This window comes from Myotis nattereri (genome assembly GCF_964212035.1).
Source record: "Myotis nattereri genome assembly, chromosome: X".
NCBI classification, from domain to species: domain Eukaryota; kingdom Metazoa; phylum Chordata; class Mammalia; order Chiroptera; family Vespertilionidae; genus Myotis; species Myotis nattereri.
In genome coordinates, this window is record NC_138078.1 from 2,493,089 (window position 1) to 2,509,109 (window position 16,021).

At 66.9% G+C, this 16,021-nt stretch overlaps 1 protein-coding gene across 1 annotated transcript in view; it reads right to left on the reverse strand.

Annotated features, from left to right (window-relative positions):
• Nucleotides 1-16,021, reverse strand: part of ANOS1 (anosmin 1) — a gene marked incomplete at its 5' end in the record, with an annotated part of 61,354 nt that overhangs the window by 29,126 nt on the left and 16,207 nt on the right. Inside the window, one exon of the mRNA XM_081081965.1 lies at nucleotides 13,568-13,615. Within this exon, the coding sequence (XP_080938091.1) occupies nucleotides 13,568-13,615 (48 nt within the window). The remainder of the gene's footprint in view (nucleotides 1-13,567; nucleotides 13,616-16,021) is intronic.

Sequence of the window (16,021 nt, forward strand, 5' to 3'; positions counted from 1 at the left end):
CTCCCACATCCGCCAAGAACACTTCCTGCTTCTCCAAGTGATCATGTGCGTGACAGGGGGCAGCGCCCCAACCCCCTGACGGGCCCAGCTCTGTGCCTGATAGGGGGGAGCTCCCCAACCCCCTGACGGGCCCTGCTCTGTGTGTGACAGGGGGCAGCGCCCCAACCCCCCTGATGGGCCCTGCTCTGTGCATGACAGGGTGGCACCACAACCTCCCCATCGCCCCTGCCTTGAGTGTGACAGGGGGCGGCGCCCCAACCCCCCAATCGGCCCTACCCTGAGCGTGACTGAGGGTGGCATTGCAACCTCCAGATCTGCCCTGCTCTGTGCATGACAGGGCGGTGCCCCAACTCCCCAATCGGCCCTGCTCTGAGCCCGACCAGGGGCTGCACCTAGGGATTGGGCCTGCCCTCTGCCACCCGGGAGCAGGCCTAAGCCAGCAGGTCGTTATCTCCCGAGGGGTCCCGGACTGCGAGAGGGCACAGGCCGGGCTGAGGGACCCCTCACCTCCCCCAAGTGCACAAATTTTTGTGCACCGGGCCTCTAGTCCTATATAATAAAAGCCTAATATGCAAATCGACCGAACGGTGGAACAACTGGTCGCTATGCTGTGCACTGACCACCAGGGGGCAGACGCTCAATGCGGAGCTGCCCCCTGGTGGTCAGTGCGCCCCCACAGGGGGAATGCCGCTCTCAGAAGCCGGGCTCATGGCTGGTGAGCCCAGCAGTGGTGGTGGGAGTCTTTCCCGCCTCTGAGGCAGTCGGACACCCCCTGAGGGGTCCCGGAGTGCAAGGGGGCACAGGCCGGGCTGAGGGACCCCCCCCACCCAGTGCACGAATGCCGTGCGCGGGGCCTCTAGTGGTACTAAGGGGCGCACAACCTTTTCCGTCCAAGGCGCCCTGTGCAAGCTGCCAAACGTAGACCCCAGAGTCCAAGTGCCAAAGCTCGATCTCCCACCGTGCTCTCCGCCAGCTAAATTATTTAAACTAAAGCCACAGAGCAGGGAAATGACAGCCGCTCCCACATCCGCCAAGAGGAAAACATTTCCGGCTTCTCCAAGTGATCATGCTAATTTAAAAAAAATGTATATATATATTCATTGATTTCAGAGAGGAAGGGAGAGGGAGAGAGAGAGATAAACATCCATGATGAGAGAGAATCATGGATCGGCTGCCTCCCGCACGCCCCCCCCCCCCCCCGGGGATGGAGCCTGCAACCCGGGAATGTGCCCTTAACCGGAAATCGAACCCTGACCTCCTGGTTCCTAGGTCGACGCTCAACCACTGAGCCACACTGGCCAAGCCATTCAACTTATTTTTAATGGTCTGTGTTGGGGCGGGGGGTGGGGAGAGAAACCGTAAGTATATAACAATTATGTATATAATAATAATTATGTATAAGCATTGTTATTGTAGTTATACTGTTAATATATTATTGTTTTAATATCAATGTATTTATAATGCTGTTATTATATCAATTACTAGAGGCCCGGTGCACGAAATTCATGCACGGGTGGAGGGGTGTCCAAATGCCCAGCCTGCACCCTCTCCGATCCAGAACCCCTTGGGGGATGTCCGACTACGGGATCGGGTCTAAACCAGCAAATATCCCTCTTGCAATCTGGGACTGCTGGCTCCTAACTGCTTGGCTGCCTGTCTAATTGCCCCTAACTGTTCCCCTGCTGGTCTGATCGCCCCCTAACCGCTCCCCTGCTGGCCTGGCTGCCCCCTAACCGCTCCCCTGCTGGTCTGATCGCCCCCTAACCGCTCCCCTGCTGGCCTGGTTGCCCCCTAACCGCTCCCCTGCTGGCCTGATTGCCCCCTAACTGCTCCCCTGCTGGCCTGGTTGCCCCCTAACTTTTCCCCTGCTGGCCTGATTGCCCCCTAACTGCTCCCCTGCTGGCCTGATTGCCCCCTAACCGCTCCCCTGCTGGCCTGGTCGCCCCCTAACCGCTCCCCTGCTGGCCTGGTTGCCCCCTAACCGCTCCCCTGCTGGCCTGATCGACCCCTAACCGCTCCCCTGCTGGCCTGGTTGCCCCCTAACCGCTCCCCTGCTGGCCTGATCGCCCCCTAACCGCTCCCCTGCCTGCCTGTTCGCCCCCTAACTGCTCCCCTGCCTACCTGTTCACCCCCTAACTGCCTCTGACTCGGCCCCCACACCCGGGACCCAGGCTCCCCTCCTCGGGCCGGCTGCAGGCACCCGGGACCCCGGGTGGCTTCCCCTGGGCTCCAGCCTTGTCAGGAAGGATGTCCAGAATGACGCCAGGAAGACGTCCAGTCCGTCCGGTCTAATCAGCATACTACCCTTTTATCAGTACAGCTTTATAATTAAATAGACATATTAGTGTGTGCTCTTCTCATAACTTTTCTAGAACGTTGCAAACCCGGTCCAAACTTAAAATGCATCACGTCATCTTAAACGACCAGACATCTCAGAGGCCACACGTTCCTCCGGCCGACGAACCGCCGCGGGCACGGGCCTGGGGGCGGAGGAGATGGGCCCTGACTTAGCAGCCGTCCGTCCAAGAGAGGAAATGGGGGTGGAGGGGTGAGCAGTTTGCAGGGGCGGCCTCCTGCTGCCTGGACAGCGCGTCCCCCCAGGAGCAGCCGAGCCAGCCTCCTGCAGGCTTTGTGCCGCCTGTGAGTGAGTGAGTGGGTCAAGCACAGCTAGGGAGCCCCCCAGTCCAGGGCCAGGCAATTTGGGGGGCCCCGCAGCCTGGGGCCAGGCCGTCCTGGGAATTCCCTGGTCTGAGGCCAGCTAGTCCCGGGGGCCCCAAGTCCAGGGCTAGAGAGTCATGGGGGCCAGGTGCCTCCGGGGCCCCCCAATCTGGGCCCAGGCTGTCGGGCCGACGGGAGGTCCCAGGTCGGCTCCCGTGGCTGTGTGATGCCCCCCGTTTCTCATGATATAACCCAGGAACTGCGCTCACCGGCCAGGGTGCCATCAGCCTCCGGCCGCGCCCCGCCCGGCTTTGCACCCCATAAACCCTCCTCCGGCATCAAAGCCAAGCCTCGCCCACCCCACCGTGAAGGGCGGAAATGATCTCCCTCCTCCCTCTGCAGGGCGATGGGTCCCCTGCTTCGTCGGCATTTACAGCCCGGCGGGTGGCACCTGACGAGTGACAAGCCCAGGGGGTGTCTGCGGGCCCTGCCTCCGACACGTTCGTGCACCCCTGCCCGACCCCGTTCCGCTGGGCCTGGGGGGCCGCCTGCTGCAGGGAACGGGGCGTCCTCTCCACGGCTCCCCAGAGGTGGAGCGGGAACAGGGGGTGGCGGGGACGTGTGCGTGATGGAGAGGGGGGGCCCTGATCACGGGCGACACTGAGCTGCCCGTCGGGGGGGGGGCGGGGATCCCGGGGTTGGGGCTGTTTGGGGACCAGCAATTGCTTTTTATTTTTATTTTTTTTAAATATATTTTATTGATTTTTTTACAGAGAGGAAGGGGAGAAGGGATAGTGAGTCGGAAACATCGATGAGAGAGAAACATGGATCAGCCGCCTCCTGCGCGCCCCCCACTGGGGATGTGCCCGCAACCCAGGTGCATGCCCTTGGCCGGAATCGAACCCAGGACCCTTCAGTCCGCAGGCCAACGCTCTACCCACTGAGCCACCCCGGCCAGGGCTCGATTTCTTTATTTAAGAGTCCGGGTGGGAGGGAGAGAGAGACACATCGAGGCGAGAGAGAAACTTGGATGTGCCTCTGACCGCAAAGGGAGCCCATGAGCCTGGGGTGTGCGGGCCGGCGCGCTATCCACTGAGCCACCCCGGCCAGGGCTCGATTTCTTTATTTAAGAGTCCGGGTGGGAGGGAGAGAGAGACACATCGAGGCGAGAGAGAAACTTGGATGTGCCCCTGACCGCAAAGGGAGCCCATGAGCCCGGGGTGTGCGGGCCGGCGCGCTACCCACTGAGCCACCCCGGCCAGGGCTCGATTTCTTTATTTAAGAGTCCGGGTGGGAGGGAGAGAGACACATCGAGGTGAGAGAGAAACTTGGATGTGCCCCTGACCGCAAAGGGAGCCCATGAGCCCGGGGTGTGCGGGCTGGCGCGCTACCCACTGAGCCACCCCGGCCAGGGCTCGATTTCTTTATTTAAGAGTCCGGGTGGGAGGGAGAGAGAGACACATCGAGGCGAGAGAGAAACTTGGATGTGCCCCTGACCGCAAAGGGAGCCCATGAGCCCGGGGTGTGCGGGCTGGCGCGCTACCCACTGAGCCACCCCGGCCAGGGCTCGATTTCTTTATTTAAGAGTCCGGGTGGGAGGGAGAGAGACACATCGAGGCGAGAGAGAAACTTGGATGTGCCTCTGACCGCAAAGGGAGCCCATGAGCCTGGGGTGTGCGGGCCGACGCGCTACCCACTGAGCCACCCCGGCCAGGGCTCGATTTCTTTATTTAAGAGTCCGGGTGGTAGGGAGAGAGAGACACATCGAGGCGAGAGAGAAACTTGGATGTGCCCCTGACCGCAAAGGGAGCCCATGAGCCCGGGGTGAGCGGGCTGGCGCACTACCCACTGAGCCACCCCAGCCAGGGCTCGATTTCTTTATTTAAGAGTCCGGGTGGGAGGGAGAGAGAGACACATCGAGGCGAGAGAGAAACTTGGATGTGCCCCTGACCGCAAAGGGAGCCCATGAGCCCGGGGTGTGCGGGCCGGCGCGCTACCCACTGAGCCACCCCGGCCAGGGCTCGATTTCTTTATTTAAGAGTCCGGGTGGGAGGGAGAGAGCCACATCGAGGCGAGAGAGAAACTTGGATGTGCCCCTGACCGCAAAGGGAGCCCATGAGCCCGGGGTGTGCGGGCCGGCGCGCTACCCACTGAGCCACCCCGGCCAGGGCTGCCTCGGGGCGCAGGTATGTTCGACGCCCCCCCCCGCCCCCCTCCCCGGGAACAGCTGCGGGAGCGGGTCCCGGACGCCGGGAACTGGACCCCCGATGACCCCCGCGTGGAGCCCGTGAGCCGCTGCCGTGCGCGCGAGGCCAGGCGGGTCCTCCGGTTCCACGCGCGACCCCCGGGCAGGGCCGTGCGTGGGGGGACGAGCTTCTCCACCAGGATTCCCGGGTTCTTACGGCGCAAACCCGGCGGCCCCCCCCCACCCCGGGGCAGAGAGGACCGCCCGGCCCCTCCCCTGCGTCCACACCCCAAGGACGGGGGGGGGGGGGATGGGTGGGGTCTGGGGGGCGGGGGGCCTAAAGCCCCTCAGAGTCCAGCGGGGCGGGGCCTTCCCGAACACTTTGCTGCCTCTCCTGTGGCTCCCAGGGCCCTCCCAGCCCCCCACCCCCGGGGCTCAGCCCCACCCCCCCAGGGTTCAGAACCCCCTCCCAGGGCTCAGCACCCCCCCCAGGGCTCAGCCCCACCCCCCTAGGGCTCAGCCCCACACCCCCAGGGCTCAGCACCCCCCCCAGGGCTCAATCCCACCCCCAGGGCTCAGCCCCACCCCCCCAGGGCTCAGCCCCACACCCCCAGGGCTCAGCACCCCCCCCCAAGGCTCAGCCCCACCCTCAGGGCTCAGCCCCACCCCCAGGGCTCAGCCCCACACCCCCAGGGCTCAGCACCCCCCCCCAGGCTCAGCCCCACCCCCAGGCTCAGCCCCACCCCCCCAGGGCTAAGAACCCCCTCCCAGGGCTCAGCCCCACACCCCTAGGGCTCAGCCCCACACCCCCAGGGCTCAGCCCCACCCCCCCCAGGGCTCAGCACCACCCCCACCCCCAGGGCTCAGCCCCACCCCCCCCCAGGGCTCAGCACCACCCCCACCCCCAGGGCTCAGCCCCACCCCCCCCAGGGCTCAGCACCCCCCCCAGGGCTCAGCACCCCCCCCCAGGGCTCAACCCCACCCCCACCCCCAGGGCTCAGCCCCACCCCCACCCCCAGGGCTCAGCACCCCCCCCCCAGGGCTCAATCCCACCTCCTCCCCAGGGCCCAGCACCCCCCCCCAGGGCTCAGCACCCCCCCCAGGGCTCAATCCCACCCCCCCAGGGCTCAGCCCCACCCCCCCAGGGCTCAGCCCCACCTCCTCCCCAGGGCCCAGCACCCCCCCCAGGGCTGAGCACCCCCCCCAGGGCTCAATCCCACCCCCCCAAGGCTCAGCCCCACCTCCTCCCCCGGGCCCAGCACCCCCCCCCAGGGCTCAGCACCCCCCCCAGGGCTCAATCCCACCCCCCCAGGGCTCAGCCCCACCCCCCCAGGGCTCAGCACCCCCCCCCAGGGCTCAATCCCACCCCCCCAGGGCTCAGCCCCACCCCCCCAGGGCTCAGCCCCACCTCCTCCCCAGGGCCCAGCACCCCCCCCAGGGCTCAGCACCCCCCCCAGGGCTCAATCCCACCCCCCCAGGGTTCAGCCCCACCCCCCCAGGGCTCAGCCCCACCCCCCCAGGGCTCAGCCCCACCTCCTCCCCAGGGCCCAGCACCCCCCCCCAGGGCTCAGCACCCCCCCCCAGGGCTCAATCCCACCCCCCCAGGGCTCAGCCCCACCCCCCCAGGGCTCAGCCCCACCTCCTCCCCAGGGCCCAGCACCCCTCCCCCAGGGCTCAGCACCCCCCCCCCAGGGCTCAATCCCACCCCCCCAGGGCTCAGCCCCACCCCCCCAGGGCTCAGCACCCCCCCCCCCCCGCTGGGCTCAGCCCCACACCCCCAGGGCTCAGCCCCACACCCCCAGATCTCAATCCCACCCCTACCCCCAGGGCTCAGTCCCACCCCCTCCCAAGGGCCCAGCACCCCCCCCCCCCAGGGCTCAGCCCCACACCCCCAAGGCTCAGCACACCCCCCCCCAGGGCTCAGCCCCCCACCCCAGGGCTCAGCACCCCCCCCCCAGGGCTCAGCCCCACACCCCCAGGGCTCAGCACCCTGTCCAGGTCCAGCACCCCCCCCCAGGGCTCAGTCCCACCCCCACCCCCAGGGCCCAGCACCCCCCCAGGGCTCAGCACCCCCCCCAGGGCTCAGCACCCCCCCCCAGGGCTCAGCACCCCCCCCCCCGGCTCAGCCCCACACCCCCAGGGCTCAGCCCCACACCCCCAGATCTCAATCCCACCCCTACCCCCAGGGCTCAGTCCCACCCCCTCCCCAGGGCCCAGCACCCCCCTCCAGGGCCCAGCCCCACACCCCCAAGGCTCAGCACACCCCCCCAGGGCTCAGCCCCACACCCCCAGGCTCAGCACCCCCCCCCCCAGGGCTCAGTCCCACCCCCTCCCCCAGGGCCCAGCACCCCCACCGGCGGCTCGCTCAGCCCTGGCTGGGCCTCTCGGGCGATTTCCCGATTTCACGCCGGGCTGAAAGGCAGGGCTGTTCCCCGGGGACCTGAAAGGCTGCTTTGTCAGCAGGTGGGGGGTGCGGGAGGCCTGCCTTCTGGGGGCGCATCCGTCTGTCCTCCCTCCCGCCTGGGTCCCCTCACGGGAGGGGGGAGGGAGGGACACAGAGCGGGGCCTGTTTCGGGGGCCCTCCCCCCTCCCCCCTTCCCGCCCCCCTCCCCGCCCTGCAGGGCTGCCCACCGCCTGATGCCCACCCATCAGTCTCCCAGAGCCCGGCCCCCTCCCTGCTGCTGGCTGCGGTCTCACCTGTTGCTCAGACAACAACATAAAAATAATAATAATAATAAAACAACAGGTTTAATCGGCAGGTGCCCGCCCGGGAATCCACCCGGGGACCGTCGGGTGCAGGGACGCCCCTCAAATCAGCGTCAGCTTGCTTTTTAATGTATTTTTTTATTGATTTCAGAGAGGAAGGGAGAGAGAGAGAGCGAGATAGAAACCTCAATGACGAGAGAGAATCGCCGATCGGCCGCCTCCTGCACGCCCCCCACTGGGGATGGAGCCCGCAACCGGGGCCTGTGCCCTTGACCGGGACTCGAACCCGTAACCTCCTGGCTCGTAAGCTGACGGTCGCCCACGCTGACCGGGCACCCGTGTCAGAGACGTCTGCCGCCCATGACGGCTGCCCGGGGGCCAGCGCGGCTGCAGGGAGTCCAGCGTCTCATGGGGACTGACCTTCCTCCAGAGGCCACGGGGCTGAGCCGGGTGCCCCCGGGGCAGCCACCGGCAGCTGGCACGCTCGGCCCCTGAGCCTGTCTGCCGGTGCCCCACCTGCCGGGGGGACACATCAATGAAAGTATTTTTTTTTTTAAACAGAAACAGTACAGAGAGGGACGGAGGGATGCCTGTAACAGTCGGAGAACCAGGCCCGGGCCGTGGGGACGCGTGTCAGCCAGAGGCGGCGGCCTTGCGGCCACACTGCGCGATCCAAGGAGCAGGACGGGAGTGGGGGGCGGGGGGGTCCAACGGGCAGCCCCAGAGGGCGCCATCCCCCTGACATCCCCCCCGCCCGCCCCCCTGTCACACAGCTCCGTGACCATGCCCACTCCTCCTCCTGGCATCGCCGGGACCCGACACCGTCCTGGGCACACAGTAGGTGCGCAGGAAACGCGCAAGGCGTGAGAGAAGGAGGAGACTCGAAACCGTCACTCATGTGCAGCTGGGAAGCCGCGGCTGTTTCCAGGGGAGATGGCCGGGGGGCGCCAGGCTGTTGACCAGAGCGGCTGTGGCCCTCGGGGATCATGCAGCGAAGTCCCTTTGGCCTCGGCCTTGAGGGGAATGACCTCCTGGCCGCTGTGGCCCCAGGCCCTGCCCGCCCGCACTTGCACCTACAGCCCCAGGGCCGGAGCTGACGCTGCCCGCCGCCCCCAGCCGGGAACCTGAGCCCTGGGTCTGCAGGAGGAGGTCTGAGGGGACGGTCACGTACCACAGCAAAGGCTGTTTATACCCAGAGAGCGCGCTGTCCGGCCCAAAGCCCTCGCCAGGCCGAGAGGCCGGGCCTGCGCCCGGAGACGCACGGAATCCACGGGGCCCGCCCAGGCCCGACCCCGCCCGGCACAGAGAGCCGCGTCCGGCACCAGAGAATCAGGCCGCTCTGATCTTCTGCCGAACCCTCGCCAGGCTGGGGGCGGGATCCGTGTCCTTCCCCGGCACGCGAGCAGGACGGACGCTCCTGGCTTCCTGCAGTATCTGCCCTGACCCACCCGCGGCTCCTTGCGAGGCGCCAGGCCAGGAGGCCATCTCCCCGGCCCATCTCCCCGGCCGGCCAGGGTGCCCTGGCTCCCCGTGGGGGCTGCGGGCAGAGCTGGTGGCTGCCAGGGCCCCGGCCGGGGAGGAGCCTGCAACCCGGGCCTGTGCCCTGGACCGGGATCGAACCCTGACCGCCTGGTTCCTAGGCCGACGCTCACCCCCTGAGCCAGGCCGGCCGGGCACGGGGTCCTCCAACTCCCGTCTGTGTTAACGGGGCGGCCGGCTCTTGGTGAGGGACGGGGTTCGAGGTGGCGAGACGTCCAGCTCACGGATGAGGCCGCACACTTGGCGTCCCCTCTCCCCAGAGCATGGGGGGCGCGGGGGGGTGCTCCGTGCCCGCGGTGCTGGAGAAAGGCAGGGCCCCGGACCCGGGCGCAGGACACTGTGCTCACTGAGGCAGACAAACGCGTGAAAGGGGCGTTTGGTTCCCACAGTGCCCCCCCCCACATCTCTGGGCGGGGGGGCGGGGGAGCGAGGGTTACCCCGAGTGCAGGCTCTTCGCTCACACAGGACGGGACAATGCACTGCCCTGGGATGCGAAACGCAGCACCCAGGCGGGCCCTCCCCGGGAGCCAGGCACACACACCCCCCTCCGTCCCCCCGCCCAGCGCGGGGCCTGGGTCCCCCGTCTTTTGTGCATTTGCTTTCTCTTGGGAAACAGCTCCGGCAGCGGCAGCCACCCAAGTTCAATCAACTTCTCAGCGGGAGAGCCAGCGGCCGGCCAAGGGCCAGCTTCAGGCAGGCCTGTGGGGACACACATGGGGCCAGGGCCGGCCAGGCGGCCGCCTGCCCCCTGGATGGCGCCCCGTGCAGGCCCACAGCCCCCTGCCCCCTGGACCATGCCCCGTGCAGACCCACAGCCCCCTGCCCCCTGGACCGGGCCCCGTGCAGACCCACAGCCCCCTGCCCCCTGGACCATGCCCCGTGCAGACCCACAGCCCCCTGCCCCCTGGACCGGGCCCCGTGCAGGCCCACAGCCCCCTGCCCCCTGGACCATGCCCCGTGCAGACCCACAGCCCCCTGCCCCCTGGCGGTGCCCCGTGCAGGCCCACAGCCCCCTGCCCCCTGGACCATGCCCCGTGCAGACCCACAGCCCCCTGCCCCCTGGACCATGCCCCGTGCAGACCCACAGCCCCCTGCCCCCTGGACCATGCCCGTGCAGGCCCACAGCCCCCTGCCCCCTGGACGGCGCCCCGTGCAGGCCCACAGCCCCCTGCCACCTGGACCATGCCCCGTGCAGGCCCACAGCCCCCTGCCCCCTGGACCGCGCCCCGTGCAGACCCACAGCCCCCTGCCCCCTGGACGGCGCCCCGTGCAGGCCCACAGCCCCCTGCCCCCTGGACGGCGCCCCGTGCAGGCCCACAGCCCCCTGCCCCCTGGACCGCGCCCCGTGCAGACCTACAGCCCCCTGCCCCCTGGACGGCGCCCCGTGCAGGCCCACAGCCCCCTGCCCCCTGGACGGCGCCCCGTGCAGGCCCACAGCCCCCTGCCCCCTGGACCATGCCCCGTGCAGACCCACAGCCCCCTGCCCCCTGGACGGCGCCCCGTGCAGACCCACAGCCCCCTGCCCCCTGGACCATGCCCCGTGCAGACCCACAGCCCCCTGCCCCCTGGACGGCGCCCCGTGAAGGCCCACAGCCCCCTGCCCCCTGGACGGCACCCCGTGAAGGCCCACAGCCCCCTGCCCCCTGGACCATGCCCCGTGCAGGCCCACAGCCCCCTGCCCCCTGGACGGCGCCCCGTGCAGGCCCACAGCCCCCTGCCCCCTGGACGGCGCCCCGTGCAGGCCCACAGCCCCCTGCCCCCTGGACGGCGCCCCGTGCAGGCCCACAGCCCCCTGCCCCCTGGACGGCGCCCCGTGCAGGCCCACAGCCCCCTGCCCCCTGGACGGCGCCCCGTGCAGGCCCACAGCCCCCTGCCCCCTGGACGGCGCCCCGTGCAGGCCCACAGCCCCCTGCCCCCTGGACGGCGCCCCGTGCAGGCCCACAGCCCCCTGCCCCCTGGACGGCGCCCCGTGCAGGCCCACAGCCCCCTGCCCCCTGGACCATGCCCCGTGCAGGCCCACAGCCCCCTGCCCCCTGGACCATGCCCCGTGCAGGCCCACAGCCCCCTGCCCCCTGGACCATATCCCATGGAAGCCTGCGAGAGGCTGACCGGCCACGTCTGCAGGTGCTGATGCCTGACCCTGCCCAGCTGTCCTGGCCAAGCGTCCAGCTCCCGGACAGAGCGCTCCCCGTGGGAGACCCGGCCGGGATTCCGTGCCTGCTGTGGCCCGAATGAAACGCGTGCTGTTTAATGAGGCCACGCTTGCGACCCCGCATTCCGACCCCGGCCTGCTCTCCTGCGCGCCCCACTCGTGCCCCACGTCCTGCCAGCCTGCGGCTACGCCCGGGGAAGGGAGGCCTGGGGGTCACGGAAATCGCCCTCGTCGCTGCCCCTGAGGCGCTGGAGACGGGGGAGGGGGGGTCTTTACACACCGTACCCCGTGAGCGTTCCTTCGCTGCACAAATGGAGAATGAACTCGCCCACCCCCCGCCCCCCACCGCCGGCTCTGAGCTCTGAAAGGCGCCCTGCAGAGCGGTCCCTTCGTTATCTGCCGTGAAAGCCCGTCCCCCCGACCGACCGGCTCCTGGGGAATGAAGGTCTGTGAGGACCAGGCCGACCAGGGCGCCCAGCGCTGCAGGCGGACAAAAGCCACTCGCCCTCATGCCCGGACCCCGTTTCATCCCACAAATCCGCACCCTATCCCCGTTTTCGTGGCATTTCCCGGCTTCTGAGCCCGGTCACAGCCTACGTGCCCAGGGTCGCCCCGGCTCCCCGCAGTCAGGGGTGATGCCCACGGGGATGCCGGTCACTGGTGCAAAGTGGGTTTCGCACCCCAGGGGATGAACTAATTGCCCCATTCGGTGAGTTTCCTGCAAGGAGCTCTCTCTCCCGGTTCCACCAACGTAACCAGCCCCGGACGACCATTGGCCCCGAGGGCTCCGCCTATGAAATAACTGGTCATTCGCCAACGGTTGGAACACGATGGACGGGTGCCCAGCTGGCGTGGCTCGGCGGCTGAGCATCGACCTAGGACCCAGGAGGTCAGGGTTCGATTCCCGGTCAAGGGCACAGGCCCGGGTTGCGGGCTTGACCCCCAGTGTGGGGCATGCAGGAGGCGGCCGATCCGTGATTCTCTCTCCTCATGGATGTCTCTCTCTCTCTCTCTCTCTCTCTCTCTCTCTCTCTCTCTCTCTCTCTCGCTCTCCCTTCTGCGCGGAAATCAACGAAAATATTTTTTAAAAATCTGATGGGCAAGAGGTGCTAATGAACACGAGCTTTCCTTGCAGTCGGCTACAGAGAGTCTGTGAGAGTCGGATAAACCGGGGTCGGAGGGTGCCTTCCGACAGGGAACGCACCCGTGATTTCGATGGGCGGTTTCCTGGCATCGCCAGCCCCGTTTTCCCGCCCCCTCCCTTTGCGGGAGACGTGGTGCCCCTGGGCCCTGTCGACGGACCCCCGGCTGCTGCCACGTGAGCCAGCGAGCATCTCACAGCAAACACAGACCCTCAAGAGCCACGGTGGGGTGCCTTCCCGGGGCCTGAGCCCCCCCCCCCCCCGAGTGCCCCAGGAGGCCGCCCAGATGTTCACCCCAGCACAGCCCGCCCTCCCCGCCTCTCCACCGGCTCCGAGCCGCCAGGAGCGCGACGAGGAGGTTGGCCCTGTGGCCGCCAAGAACCCAACGCCCGCTGAGATCAGAGCGACAGGCCAGGCACCGGCCCGGCCGTAACCGCGGCTTTTCCACACGTCTCCCCGCAGCCCAATGGAAAGCTACGTCAAGGGAGTGAGTCACGACCCCTGAAAGGAGAAGGAAGGGCAGACGTGCACCCCAGGGCCCAGCCGGCTGTCACCCAGACAACCACCATCCGTGCCCGGGTTGCAGGGAACAGCATGTTAAAGGCGAAACCGGGCCTGGCGGGCGTGGCTCGGTGGCTGAGTCGAACCGTGAACCAGGAGGTCAGGGTTCGATTCCTGCCCGGGGCCCACGCCCGGGTTGTGGGGCTCGATCCCCAGTGGGGGGCGTGCAGGAGGCGGCCGAGCCATGATTCTCTCTCATCATGGGTGTTTCTCTCTCTCTCTCTCCCCGTCTCTGAAATCAATAAAAGTCTATTTTTTTAAAATATTGACAGAATAAAGAGGAAATATAAGGCACATGGATCTTGATTTCAGCGGTGGCTACACTAGTTGCAGCTGCACCTGTGATAAACCCCACAGACGTGTGTGTGTGTGTGTGTGTGTGTGTGTGTGTGTGAGAGAGAGAGAGAGAGAGAGAGAGAGAGAGAGCGTGCGTGTGTGCACGTTGCACCAGCATCAATTTTGTGCTTCCGTCGCGTCCTACAAAAGCCTCACGTGTAACGGCCGGTGGGCGCCGGGCGAAGGGTGCCTGCCTTCTCTCTCTGCCACGTCGGCGACTCCCTGGGACTCTGTCATTTTTGCTAAATTAGCCGCTTTTTAGGGGAACCCCGGCACGCACGCACGTACCTTGGAGCACTGCTTGTGACTCTGGCACCAGTCCAGGGAGCCGTTGCTCTGCAACGAGAGAAAGACACGTGGACAGGTTACAGGGCCGCCCGGCGGGACCCGCACGCGTGGCCGTGGGTGCGGGCGGCGTTTTGAAAGATCTGCACCGACAGGAGCCGGACGCTGGCTTCCTGGGTCGTTTCTCTCTCCCTAAACCGGTAAGTGGGGCCCGGGGGCGTGGCTCCGTGGCTGAGCGTCGGCGAGCTAGGAACCAGGAGGTCCCGGGTTCGATTCCCGCTCCAGGGCACACGCCCGGGTTGCGGGCTCCGTCCCCAGTGGGGGGCGTGCAGGAGGCGGCCGGTCCATGGTTCTCTCCCATCATGGGTGTTTCTCTCTCTCTCCCTCTCCCTTCCTCCGAGCACGGAGCGCAGACCCGCAGGACGATGGGCCGCAGACAGCTCCTGCCTACAGAGATTTGCGCCAAGTCAGGAGCTGGGCGCCCTGCGGCTCCTCATCTCACGCGGCTCCTCATCTCACGCGGCTCACAGCGCGGGCGAGCGGCGCAGCCGGGCCTCAGGTGAAAAGCCGCCTCTCCCCGTTAGAGGAGGGGTGACAGCAGCCGGGGACTAAGGAGCCCAGGGTCTCAGTTTACCCCCAGGTCCCAAAGGACGACACCTCCTGGGTGAGGTCGCAGGAACGATCGAAATCACACACACACACACACACACAGACCACATCACGTGGCCTGGCGCCCGCTCAATAGCAAACAAGTGTTAGGACAAAGGCAGAGGGGTTAGGGGCGATCAGGCCGGCAGGGGAGGGCAGTTGGGGGCGATCAGGCCGGCATGGGAGAGCAGTTAGGGGTGATCAGGCCGGCAGGGGGGAGCAGTTAGGGGTGATCAGGCCGGCAGGGGAGGGCAGTGAGGGGCGATCAGGCAGGCAGGGGAGGGCAGTTAGGGGTGATCAGGCCGGCAGGGGGGAGCAGTTAGGGGTGATCAGGCCGGCAGGGGAGGGCAGTGAGGGGCGATCAGGCCGGCAGGGGAGGGCAGTGAGGGGCGATCAGGCCGGCAGGGGAGGGCAGTGAGGGGCGATCCGGCCGGCAGGGGAGGGCAGTGAGGGGCGATCAGGCAGGCAGGGGAGGGCAGTTAGGGGTGATCAGGCAGACAGAGGGGTTAGGGGCAATCAGGCAGGCAGGGGAGAGCAGTTAGGGGTGATCAGGCAGGCAGGGGAGAGCAGTTAGGGGTGATCAGGCCGGCAGGGGAGAGCAGTTATTGGTGATCAGGCCAGCAGGGGAGAGCAGTTAGGGGCGATCAGGCCAGCAGGGGAAAGCAGTTAGGGGTGATCAGGCAGACAGAGGGGTTAGGGGCAATCAGGCAGGCAGGGGAGAGCAGTTAGGGGCATCAGGCCTGCAGGGGAGGGCAGTTACGGGCGATCAGGCTGGCAGGGGAGGGCAGTTAGGGGCGATCAGGCCAGCAGGGGAGAGCAGTTAGGGGTGATCAGGCAGACAGAGGGGTTAGGGGCATTCAGGCCTGCAGGGGAGGGCAGTTACGGGCGATCAGGCCTGCAGGGGAGGGCAGTTACGGGCGATCAGGCTGGCAGGGGAGGGCAGTTAGGGGTGATCAGGCAGGCAGGGGAGAGCAGTTAGGGGTGATCAGGCAGACAGAGGGGTTAGGGGCATTCAGGCAGGCAGGGGAGAGCAGTTAGGGGCGATCAGGCTGGCAGGGGAGAGCAGTTAGGGGCATCAGGCCTGCAGGGGAGGGCAGTTACGGGCGATCAGGCTGGCAGGGGAGGGCAGTTAGGGGCGATCAGGCCGGCAGGGGAGGGCAGTTAGGGGCGATCAGGCCAACAGGCAGAGGGGTTGGGGGCAATCAGGCAGGCAGGCAGGTGAGTGCTTAGAAGCCAACGGTCCCGGATTGCGAGAGGGATGTCTGACTATCGGTTTAGTGTGGGATCGGGCCTAAACCGGCAGTCAGACATCCCCCGAGGGGTCCGGATTGGAGAGGGTGCAGGCCTGGCTGTGGGCCTCCCCTCCATGCACGAATTTCGTGCACCAGGCCTCTGGCCATAACACAAAAAGCTCTGTCGTTAGAACAAGCCATCTGGGACCTCGGCGAGCAAGCACAGAAGAGGATTTGATTGGAAATGGCTCTTATTTATGACTGAAGAGGGCATGGGGCAGGAGGCTGGGAGATTAAAAGATAATCCATGCCAGGTATTTAGCAAACTACAGAGGCGGACGTCCGGGGGAGGCCACGGCTGGGTTATCGATGTTCCTTTGCTGGTCTGCATGGTTACTGTTTGTCATTGTTGTTTTCTCAATACGTTTCTACTGATTTCAGAGAAGAAGGGAGAGGGAGGGAGAGAGAAACATCCACCGGCCGCCTCCCGCATGCCCCCCACTGGGGGTCGAGCCTCCAACCCGGGCACGTGCCCCGAGCGGGAATCGAACGTAACTTCTTGGTTCGCAGGTCGACG